The sequence below is a fragment of the Cyprinodon variegatus genome, unplaced genomic scaffold (genome assembly GCF_000732505.1).
Source record: "Cyprinodon variegatus isolate N-32 unplaced genomic scaffold, C_variegatus-1.0 Scaffold200, whole genome shotgun sequence".
Taxonomy (NCBI): Eukaryota; Metazoa; Chordata; class Actinopteri; order Cyprinodontiformes; family Cyprinodontidae; genus Cyprinodon; species Cyprinodon variegatus.
In genome coordinates this window covers 517,715-530,336 of record NW_015150653.1, presented here as the reverse complement: position 1 = coordinate 530,336, position 12,622 = coordinate 517,715, and the positions used below count along the sequence as shown (strand labels likewise).

At 37.5% G+C, this 12,622-nt stretch overlaps 1 protein-coding gene across 2 annotated transcripts in view; it reads right to left on the bottom strand.

Moving 5' to 3' along the window:
- agbl4 (ATP/GTP binding protein-like 4) overlaps positions 1-12,622 on the bottom strand; it is a 408,595-nt gene that overhangs the window by 13,691 nt on the left and 382,282 nt on the right. For both annotated transcript variants that reach the window (XM_015379822.1, XM_015379823.1), the window contains exons 10-11: positions 8,746-8,898; positions 2,060-2,222 (exon numbers count right to left, since the gene is read on the bottom strand). In XM_015379822.1, coding sequence (XP_015235308.1) covers positions 2,060-2,222; positions 8,746-8,898 — 316 coding nt within the window. The remainder of the gene's footprint in view (positions 1-2,059; positions 2,223-8,745; positions 8,899-12,622) is intronic.

Genomic DNA, 12,622 nt, shown 5'->3' with positions numbered 1-12,622 from the left:
CTTCACAGATTGATATCTGTAAAAACCTTTCAAAAGCTTTGCATAATATTGCTTCCATTTAACAGTTTGAGTTTACTTCCATTAAATCCCAATATAACTCACTGATGCTTGTGTTTGTAAAATGACAAAAGGTGAAAAATTACAATGGTTATAATTTAAATGGGCACTCTATTAAGCTTATAGATGTTCATTTTGAAGAGCAGGAGATGTACATTGTTGTGAAATTATTAGAGGACGATAAAAGGTCATATACACAAGACATGCTGTCCCTGCTGTTTCAGAGAGGAGCCTTCTCAGCTTGACTAGATGATATAATGAGCCGTTATGTTGCGGCTGATGGGATGACAGAGGACAGGACATCGTAGAGGAGAAAAGAGGGCAGCAAAGAAGATTTCAAAAACACACTAGCAGCCATAGAAGGTGGATCATACATTTTCCTCAGCAAATTCCAACTGTGACAAAAGTCTTTGCCACTTGAAAGGTTAAGATTTCAATTCTGGTACATCCAAGTCACCATGGTGAGGGAGGTAAGAAAAGATGAAAAGGTGAGGAAAGACACTTGGAAGGTGGCTGCGGTTATGGGCCAAAGGTTTTTATTTGTTGTGAATTAGTTTGGAGGAATGTGTTGGTGAGATGAGGAAAAGAAAAAAGAGGGGCAGGTAGAGGATGAGGGAGATGCTAAAGGTCTCTGTTGATGATTTACATGCTCCATCAGGCAGACTACTGGGCCGTAAAGAGTGACATGGTCTGTTCCTTCAACCTGTCTGACCCCAATATCCACTGTATATCAGGTCCCGCTGCTGAATGCTTAACCTCTGGGGCTCCTCCTCCTCCTCAGGAACCTCCCCTTTCAAAGCTCAACTAACACACACGTTTATCAACAGGTGCATTGGACTGATAAAGTATTTTTAGTCTTTTTTTAAATATTTGTTGTCACTTTACAATCCTAACTATCAGGATATTTTACTAAGCAAAGAACATCTTAAAGTAGGACAAGTGCAAAATAAGAGAATGCAAGTTTAACAGAGCATTTTTAATCTATATGATATACTGTCAGTCTAATTTAGGTCTGAACACTACAGGTTTTTTCTAAAAATAAATTTGTTCTGGTCAAAATTACTCTGTTTTAGCTCTGGCTTTATGTTTATAATAATGTTGCTGGCAGATTACCCTCCATTCTAGTCTAATCTTACTTTCAGCTCTTACCAGTTACTGTTTGGTGGGAAAAAAAAGTTTTTTTCCACAAGTGAATGTTTTCACCATATTGCATTCAGGGTGATGTACAATGTCATGTAGTTTTTTTGTTGTTATGTTTTGAGTGTGTGTTAATTGATCTTTGAAGACCCCCACTTCTTGGCACTAGAGGGCACTAGGGCTGCGTTAATACCAAGCTGCCCCTCCACCTGCAGTGCAAGTGCATGAGAGCACATACTCTTCATATGTAGGACCCTTGTCGCTTTCAAAATCTCTTTCCCCTTCTTTTCCATCACTTTATCGGTAAGATCGCACCACTATCGGCCAGCTCTCAGGAGGTCCTTGCCTGTGAGAAGGTCAGACGAAGGAAAACTTCCCTCCTATCTAGCTCTATTATGGCTCCTGTGACCTTCGGGGTTCAGTGCTAAAACCCATCTGTGTTTGTGGGTGCACGCTCGAAGCAGATGGGACTATTGTTTGTTCTACTGTTTATTCCAATGGCAGCTTCAACCATGCACACAAAGTGCTACACATACCAGCAAAACCCCTGCTCTTTTTTTCTCTACCGTAAATGAAATCAATAGATGCAGATATCCTCCGTGTTCTGTCACTGCACATCTGTCGCAACAAAATGCAACAAAAGAGCAACTTGCTTCTCTGGAAATTTACAAACGACTTGACATGTGGAGTCACAAATGAATGAACACACTGCAAATTAAACATAAAATAACATTGAAATAATGATTCAAGTATTTTGATTGTTGCAAGTGTGTGTAGCGCCAGATGATGAGAGAACAAAAAACATGAAATGGTTATTGCTGTTCTCTGCAATTTGAGCCCCATGATAACACATGATAAAGGATACACATCTCCTCAGAGTATGGCACAGGGGCGGTGCTGCCAGCTGTCATGTAGCCATAGAAGGACACCTCAAGAGTGTAGCAGTAGGAAGTATCATCCAGAAGACCGCCAAGGAAGCGCCTACCGGTACCGGCCTTCACCTTGTCCCGGTTAAAAGAAGTGTTTGACTGGGGAGAGAAGGAAAGAAAAGCAGAAAATTAAATGCATATGAGTTAAATATAAAACCTATTCTCAAAATCTGGACTGGATTAGGGGACATATGGAAGGTGTGAACATTCACCTTATTTTAATATTTTCAGTTAATCTATGAATCCTAAAGCTAAGTCAACCTAAATCAAAACTCTCCTCTTTTGAGATTAATAAGGGATTTTTTCTCAATAAAAAAAATAAAGGAAGCACATATTAAATTGAAAAGTAAACAATCCTCCCACCAAGGTGTCATATAAGTGCATGTTACTCAAATTAGGGATGATTAAGTATCACCTATAGGAAACTACTACAACAGATTAATCAGTTTTATTTCTTTAGCATGTTTTAAGCAGAAACGTAAGGCAAAGACACAAAGGAACGTAAACAAAGAATATACAATCAATTAAAATGAGGTATTATGGCATTAAAATGAGTTAGAGGAGTAAGAGCAGAATCTATCCATATTCATTGGGGACTCACACTCATCACAGTAAGAGATTTGCTCCTTCTGTAAGAACTGCTAATTAAATAAACATTGAATGGCACCTTTGGGAAAAATGTATTAAAGACCTTAAAATAAATCCCGCTCCCATTTATACATGCGTAATGTCAAGAAGAAATGTAAAAAAAACTAAAATCTTTCAAAGCTAGAACTATATGGTAAAGACTTTGTGGTACTGTGGGCCTATTTTTCTACTAAAGAACCTAATATGAGAGTGTGGCATTCTTAATTCTTTCAAATAGCAGGGGCCTTTTTAAAAAAAGATTGCACGGGATCCATCCTAAAGGTTTACTGACACCAAAAATTTAGAAAATTGCATGCAATAAAAAGAAATAGGGTTATAAAACCATGCACATGCTCCCCAGCATGGATGTTTCTTTTATTAATCACAGCTGCACCTCTGCATTTGCCTACAAGGTTCTGCCTCTTGTTTTGCCATCTACTTGTCCACATTTAAGCATAAGTGCTCCCAGCAAAGAAAATCATAAATGGTAATGTATAATAGAATGAGAAGCTGATCAAAGTTATTCCAAGGTTAACAAAGGCAACCACAGAGAGGAAAGGGGAAAACCGTTTAAATGACATAGAAATAGACATGTTGGCACTGGCAGCACCAAGGGTTCGTACTCTGCTTTTGTTTTAAGGCCTGGGTTTTGGCACTGTTGTAACATCTTCCTTCTTTGACAGAAAAACCCAGATAAATATATGTCGTCACTGTCAAGGTGTTTGAGTCTGTCATGATGCATTACTGGGCTGCGTTTAGGACCTTGAATTCCATTTGGCACTAGAACAGGGCATGTGGCAACAATCATGGGCCCGTCCATAGCACTTAGAGCTTTAAGCTTCTTTGTTATTTGTGTCCTCTTTGACAAACAACAGGTCACATACGCTGCAGGATTGCTCTCTTGCTCTGAGGTCATTTCTGTTGCTCTTATGCGGAGGAGCGCTCTTGCCATCGTGTAAACTTATTTTAAAACTTCTTCCAGATAGAAAAAAAATCTACAATTTCTAGCTTTGGGTTCTCGCTGTGTGAGACTGTATATCCCACAGCAGTCTTCCCTTCCATAGATAAATATAAGGTGTGGATTCAGTCACCATACGTCATGAACTGTGGTAGTCTGGGGTACGCAGTGACAATTTTGATCTTGATTCACATAATATTAAAGCCTTTGTAAGAAAGTCTTATCAAATCCATTCCTCTTGCCCATTAAAGGAGGTGTGTTGGTAATATTGAGGAGCTTGCACACATTCTGAAACATTGAACTTTTCAATTTACAGCCTTGATGCATATATAACTCTACAAGGGTTTCAAACCTGGAGATAAAATCAAAGAAAGTTTCTTTGCAGTTTTTTCAGTACCTTGGACAGGGACAGAAAACGCTTTGCCCCATCTAACGAATTCTCTCTCTTTCTCTCTCTCTCTCTCTAAGATTACTTTATTAGGACACCAATCTAGTATATTACAATCAATAGCCTTTTTGATATTTCTGAATACAAGATAATGTTTAGTTTATTTAAATTTTGCATTAAACTAAACTACAGAGCTTCACAATCTTTGAATACCTGGAGCTTTACTCAGAGGTCTGCTGCTTTATCTTGTTTTTATTCTCGCTGCTTTCATCTGCATTGTTTTTCAGCAAATAGCGCTCTAAACAGCAACCTAATGCCACCTGCCAGTCATCAAACAGCAAATTTAGCATGGAGTTTGAAAACACATGGGTACATTTAGCAGCTAATGAGCCATATATACACATCTAAGGATTCAAAGAAGGCCAAAAACTGCTGGATGTTTCATTCAGTTACCGTTTGCTAACAAGTTTGTCGCATCATATTTTCTCATACACAATTGGTCAGGAAGGGAAAGAAATATCTGTGAAAGGCAAGTTAAAACATCTTTAATATAGCTAAGCTGGAAAAACCAAATGCAAGGTTAATAAGCACAGTAAATACTTCAGAGAAAGTGTTATTAGTAATTACATCATCAATGGAAAATTATTATCTAATTGTTCCTATACTCTCAAATTATATACATACCAAACAAAGGATAGTAGAATTGCAAAGATATTTGCATCAGATCAATCGAGTTTTCCAATTCTATTGCTTGGTTTTATGGGTCGAGCAAACATTGCTGTTGCAAGAGCCAACAACGTTACTTGTTACAACGTTACAGAAACGGCCGGAATTTGCCTGTTGCTGACCTGATGGCAAGCTAGAGAACTGATGTTCCATTATGTTTTATGTCAGTATTTTTATTTTTCTCAGCGCTGAATGGTCATTCACAAATTCTTGTCACAAATTCCCTAACTGCATCTTCATTATATGCTTCTATCTAAAAGGAAATCCAGATTCTTTCTCCCCTCTTCTTGAGTTGTTCCAACTCTTCTGATATCTAGCATCAAAGGACCCATCTATAGTGTCATATTGGTCACATGTTTAGTTTATAAATCACTAATTAAAGTAGCACAAAATACAGTTGGTTACAGACTGGTTGTCAGTTAATAAAGGGCCCATACCTTTGCACAACACAAACAGAACCAAACACTGAGAAGCAGCTTTTAAAGCTTAAAGAGCTTAAACCCTAATTTGATTTAAATCAATATTAAAAACTAATTTGTTTGAGTTGCATTTGACTGTTCAAAATTTGTAATCAAACTTTTTTTTACCCAAATAATAATTTTTATTTTTTTTTAAATAATTTCATCAATTGTTTCTTATAATCATTTCATCACTTGAATTATTCATTCTTACTCATCCTTTATTACCTTTAATAATCAGTTTTATGTTTTTCTCCTACTTTGTAGTTGCACTGTACTTTTTCTGTTTTGCTATTATGTTTCATTCTTGTACAAAATGTTCAATTGTCTCGTTACTGGAATATGCTATATAAATAAACTTGCCTTGGCTTGTGATTGATTTAGTTAAATTTCAGAATTAGAATGCCTTCATTTGTCATTGTACAGAGCGTAACAAAACTTGTTCCATGAAAAGCCATCCAGGAGACACAATGCAATAACACACATGGGGGGGGGATGTTAGGTGCCTGAGGCTTCAGCCATTGGAAGGCAGGGCCCTTGGGTTAGAAGATAATAACAGTATAAACAGGGGGTAGATGAGGATAAAAAATAAATTTGTCTCACACCTTGCCCTTGCCGGGCGTGATAAAAGGTTGGGGAAAAAAACAAACAAAACCTCAGCATAAAGCACATGGAAGCCACCGGTGAGGGCAGTGAGTTTCAGGGTACATGTATCTGATGGTATCTGAAGTTTCTTTTAAATAATAATCTTTTTACACTACTTTTTATTGCTTATTTTGCTTTGTTACTATGTTGTCATTGTGTGCATATGTTCCTATATATTTTTAGCTTGTATATTTTATTCACCTGTGTAACACTTTGGTTTCATCATGATATAGCAAAGTGTTTCTTGAATTATTTTCTTTGATTGATTGATCATGAACATGATTTCCAGTTGAAGAGAGAAAAATACCATTTTGGCCTTGCCCTGTTTTAGGGAAAGTCATTTTATTCTATGATAAATACTATGTGAAGGCAAAGAGGTAAAGCAACAAATACTGATTTTTGACCTAATTTGAACATTAGTTATTAGGTGGAAATACTGCCCAACATCTCAAGTCAGTCAAGAATTTAAAGTTTGGTGTGAAATGGAAAATCACTAATCATTTCAAATTAGTAATAAGTTGGCTTAAGGGCAGGGATGTGAATATTTTAGTGACCATCTTAAAGGCCTTATCTGGGCTGTTTTAACCACCTTCAATATTTCTACAGTATTTCAAACACACAAAATGTACGTACAATGTCAAAACATTTGTGTGTGAATGTATATCAAATAAAATAATTAATAAATGACATGCCATTAGTTAAAATGCATTTGTGTCCTGGGATTTCTCTCTCTGAGTCACTTGCAAAGGGGAGTTCATTGTAGCAGATTTACAAACCATGGCTGAAAATGGGCAAGGTGTGGGAAAAAAATCTATTTCAGCCGTGAGCGTGTCAGCTATTATACAAAATTTGACACTGTCAGGGGATGTGTGTGGAAAAAAACGTTCCATTCACTGTAAACTCAAACTCCAGCAGCAAGAGTGGACTTGCTGAAATGCAGACTCGTGGCAGCCGATGGGAGTTTGCTGTGATTGTGTTGTGCTGCTGCTGCACTGGGCTTTAGGTAGTGCTGAATTGGCATGGGGACAATGGCACAGAAGGGGAGATGACCCCGGAGCCAGCTGTCACGCAAGACATCTTGGGTATAGAAAAGCAGTTTGTCCTGAAATTGAGTTTTTGCTCGTCATCTATAGGATGTCTTTAAATAACAATAATTAATAAAGTTATTCTATATCATACATGTAAGTTGCTTTTCAGTGAAAGGTCAATTTTACAAAGGAAATTGAAAGTCAGAAGTAGAAAGTAGATTATGCATATTTGTTAGTAAGTGGAGGTATTTCCATTTATCTTAATTCATACAATTGAGATTTCAGTCCCTGGGTAACCAACCAAAGTCAACTTTTAAACTTACAAACTGCACTTTGACTTTTTACTTTCCTGCAAAGAAGGCTGGGAGAGTCCTTTAGAGTTTTTTGACATTCATACATATTTTCCCTCGTCTGCATACAGGCTGTTCTCTAAAAGGACAAAATGACAAAGGTTTTTGGAGTGTTTTGTTAATTAATTAAAAATCACAGGAGTGAAGTATTCCATTAACTTAAGTGTCCACAGTCTTTGTTATGACATCTGCAATTAGGTGGTGGAGCATCCCACAGCTAGAAGGGCTCCTTGAGAGGCCTCTACATCGTGATTGGAGTCCACCTGAACAGAACTGGATTAATTGGAAGTAATCAGGAAAGGTCTAGAGAAGGTCTCTCAGTTGCTAATGTTTGTCTCTATAAAACCCAAGCAATGAGGTCAAACAAAAAATCCACAAACCTGTGAGATGGGGGTTATGACAATGTGCAGACTTAGCAAAGGATGTGAGAACGCTAATGAAACCAGTTCTGTTAAAGTAAAGTCAAAGCAGTTGTTATCAAATGCGGTGGGGCTTTATAGGAACAGGCTTAAATTTTAATGTTTTTTTTATTTTTATGGTTTAGGTCAAATAGTTTTCATGGTGGACTCTGGCTTGGTCTATGTTTTACATATCATGTTTATTAGAAGCCTATTTTTGACTGTTTTTTGGTATCAAATAATCAAAATGTCCTTAATATTATGAAAAAAACAGAATATCGACTGATAAAAAAAATAATAAACTCTTTCACTATCTTGATATTTTTTTATGTTAAATTATACCTTTGAACTAAGGAAGCAGATTCGAGGTTGCTTCCTTACCTCTTGCAGTTGCTTTTCACATATCTGATTCATACTTAATCACTAAATTAGACATATTTTTATCATGGAATTTAACTATAACGTGCAAGTCAAAATTATGGCTGACTGATTGAATGAATACTTAGCAAAACAGAAAAGTATATGTTTATTGTAGTTTGTTCCTAGGCAAATAAACAATAAAATATACATTTATCAGTATTTCCCTAATGTTTTCTTGACTGCCACAGCTGTGACCAAAGTGAACATCTTTTTATATACTAATCTGACTCTTTGAGGTATCCTCTTCATTGTGTTCACATCTATATATGTGTGAACAAGTTTGAATCTGCACTTTAGTGTTCGAAGCCTAAGATATACTGCTAATTACCTCATCCATGCAGTCTATATGAGGAAATGTTCTCCTAATCTAAAACTAGTGAAGCATGTGTTTTCTCTAATCAGCACCTACAATAAATGCATAAAACTACACTTTAAAGGCAGACAGTCCAAGCTATGGTCCCAAGTGTCTGCCACTTAGAGTGCAGCAGTTCAGTGCCTCACCAAACACCACTTCACCAGGACTTGCTGAGATAAGACTATTTCACGCTGTTAAGCAAAGCAGTAAAAACTCTGGGTTCTGAGTTCTCACTCTTGTGTCTGTGTGTCTGTGTTAGTCTGACTTACAAAGGAGAAGTCCGGCGCATTTTGGCACAGCAGTCTGGGAAAGACGGCCTGTCTTTGAACACGTTCCTCGTCCTCAAACACGTTTCCATACATGAAGCCGTTTAGCATGGTGGAGTGGGAATGCACATCTATATAGAACTCCAAACTCACACTCTAAAGGTGAAAAAGGGAAATAGAAAAAGGCGCAAAGGGTTAGTTGGGATAGTTTTCTGTCCAAGAGCAATGGCCTACAAAACACTTTCTCCTCTGGGAAATACCGCGACCCATGGGACAGCTATGACCACTACAGACACGGTGGATTGAGATTAGAGCCCTACCTGAAAGGAGTCAGCCACCCAGACATAACTTCAATCATGCTGTCCTTCTGAAGGGCAAACCATAAAAAGCATATGCCCTGTTGAGCTGAGAGGAATAAGGTATAAACACAAATAATCTGGACAATTCATTCACCAGTTTTATTCCTTTAACAACCCTAAATTTATTTAAAAATGGAAACTTTAAAAAAATATATATATTTCCCCCTTATGATGAAATTTACACGGCTATGCTTTTTTAATATGTTGGCTCCTTGACTGACATCTGGCCTCCAATCCCTGGGCTCTGTCCAGCGCATTTTAGTACAAATGCTCATGATAATAAAGTTGTCAAATTTAACTGAAATTAGGCCGATACACTGACTTCTAATTAGTGTAATGGTCAGAGAAGGAGAGGTGTCTTTAAACACATTTACCTTCTTATTTGCACATATATGAGAAAAGCTTCGTGAAAACATGAACGCTAATGGATCAAACAAATGAAGGAAATAAAAGGTATAGATATTTGATGCAAAGAACAGAAAGTAGCGTTGATTGTTGATGATATTTTTACAAACTGTGTTTTGAAAAGCCTACTTATTTATTGTCCTTAGTAATGCTGGTGTTTGCTAATTTTAGTGTCTGAGTATAAATCCAGGTTAAAAACACACATGGATATAACTTTAGATTATCAAACAAGTCAAGATATTAAATAGAGCTTTGTAATTTATCAATCTATAAACAATCTATAAAATACTTCAGTATTAGACTGACAAAGGATCTAGAACCCCCCATGCTCATAAAGAATCCTAATGAGAACCCTAAGATGTGATCATTTGTAAAGCACCCAAGTCAATAACAACTGTTTTTATATGCACCATATACTACTGTGGAAAACCTTTCAGAGTGTTTTAAGTTTTACTTTTTAGCCCCACCTATATATTATATTAAAAAAACAAAATCATGATTTGTTGATTCAGAGATTAGAGGATCTGAGCCAACCTGTTTCTTTTTAAAAATATAAATTCCTCCTGATAATAATCATTAGCTGTATTTGGTCAAATCGTTATTGTTCAGTTTCACCAGTCAGGCCAACTTCCTTTCTGCAGTTGTAGAATCAAGAAATCAAATAAATAGAAGCTGTAGGACAAAATTATGTTGCTAAAAGATCTTAAAAAGCATAATGTCAGGCCACAATCAAAATAAATTTGGCATCATTCTGTCTGGATATGTACTGTATGTATAACAGAGAAGAGTTTAGTTTGTGTCCATCATGGTACATCGTAACTTTTGAAACTATTTCTAAATGCTGCAGCTAGAGTTTAGATGAATTAAAAAGAGAGATCATATATCTTCTATCCTAGCTTCTCTTCATTGGCTTTCTGTTAAATCCAGAAGAGAATTTAAAATCCTCCTTCTCACATATAAAGCCTTACATGGCCAAGCTCCATGTTATATTAGAGATCTGATTGTTCCTTGTGTTCCTAACAGAGCACTTCACTCTCAATCTGTAGGTCTACTAGAATTAGAGTTCCTAGAATTTCAAAAAGTAGAATGGGAGGCAGATCTTTTAGTTATCAGGCTCTTCTCCTGTGAAACCAATTACCAGTTTTACTCCATGAGGCAGTCACCCTGTCTACTTTTAAGGGTAGGCTTAAAAGTTTCCTTTTTGATAAAGCTTATAGTTAGAGTGAATCAGGTTATCCTGAGCTATCTCTATAGTTATGCTGCTATAGGCTTAGACTTCTGGAGGACATAGGGACCCCTATTTCATCATTCTGCTTCATTTGATCTCTATTCCCCACTCTGCAGAATCTGTTAGTTCAATCTCTAACGTTATGCTCTCTCTGCTTTTTCTCATAGTAGCTTCATCTGGTCTGTTCCTGTTTGGCTGTGGCACCATCCTGGAGAGAAATATCAGTTGTGCTGCTGCCATCAACACCCTTGTTTATAGATGTTCGAGATCGGCCTGTTTTTCAGTTTAGTCCTGTCTTTCCTGACTGTGACTGGATGGATGTGCTCTCTTCATCCTCTGACATGGGAGCTGCCTCGGAGCTCGTCTCCTGTTAAATGGGAGTTTTTCCTCTCCACTTTTGCTATAAGCATGCTTAGTGTGAGGGATCGTCTTCAACTCAATAAGTCGATGCAATCAACTGGTTTTCCTTAGAAAACTTAGAATCAATTTGACTGTATGATCTGGTTGAACTGTAAAGTACCTTGAGATGACATGTGCTGTGAATTGGCGATATATAAATAAACTGAATTGAATTGCATTAAAGTCAAAGTTTGGATGGATGGATGGATGGATGGATGGATGGATGGATGGATGGATGGATGGATGGATGGATGGATGGATGGATGGATGGATGGNATGGATGGATGGATGGATGGATGGATGGATGGATGGATGGATGGATGGATGGATGGATGGATGGGTGGGTGGGTGGATGGATGAATCAATGGATAATTTTTATTCTTTATTAGATTTATTTTCACTTAAAAGCTACAATATAGATGTCATGTTATATCTTGAAAATAGTTTATCGTGATCTTTTGTGTTTACAGCACACAAACCATGTGTTTAAAAGGGGGTTATAGATTGTTGAAACCCTGGTCTACTTGACAAACCTGTTGGGTAAACTTCACACTTGCAAATGAATCATAACACAATGTCCATCTGAATAGCAGCTTTGAGAGGGATAATGACAAAGATAACCAATTCAAATTATGAACATATATTTCTAAATATCTTTGATCTTAATTAGAGACTTAATCAGACCGTCTGTGCTTTATCTTGGCCATCATTTTCAAGTTCATTAAAAATATACACCTGGTCTAACATCTTTTACCTAAATAAGGGCCTAAATAAAAGAGGGAGGTGAAGGTTAGTAAGAATGATAACTTCAATTACTTTAAAAAGACCACAAAATATAAACAACCCACCACACCCTGTGACCCTTAGCAACAGACTGGCACCCACCAGCATCCCATCGCTTTGCTTGCTCTCTCTATCTTATCAGTGTTGGCTCTCTCCTAGTTTTAGCCCTCTACTCTTCCTTCATTCTCTCTTTTATCTTCCCTCTCCGCTCATTACAGATTCAGCTCCACACCTTGTTCCCTGTGGGTCATAAACAGGAGGAGTGGGAGAAATCAGAGAGAAAAGGAGAGAAATAGAGATAGTGGGATGGAAAAGAAAAAGGATAAAAGGGAAACGATGCATATGCTTGTAGTAACGTGTTTTTTTGCGAAGTAACAGAGGAGGCATTGAAGAGCTTACAGGAAAAAAGCAGGTCGGAGACAAAGAGAAAAAATGAGGGAATAAGTAAATGAAGACAAACACAGAGAGGAGGGAAATGAGCAAAAGAAAAAGAGAGAAACAAAGATGTGAGACTGGCAGGGGTGAGACAGAAAGAGGGAAGTGATGCTTGGGCGGCCCAGGCGACGCAGTGTGGCTGTGTTTGAAATTCTGCTCACAGCCAAAGCAATTTCCTGGCGGTGGCTGGGCTGTCAGCTGCTTGGCTGGCTGGCGGTGAAATATGGTGGCTGGGAGTCGGCCGCTAGCAGCCCCCGACAACCTGATGGAT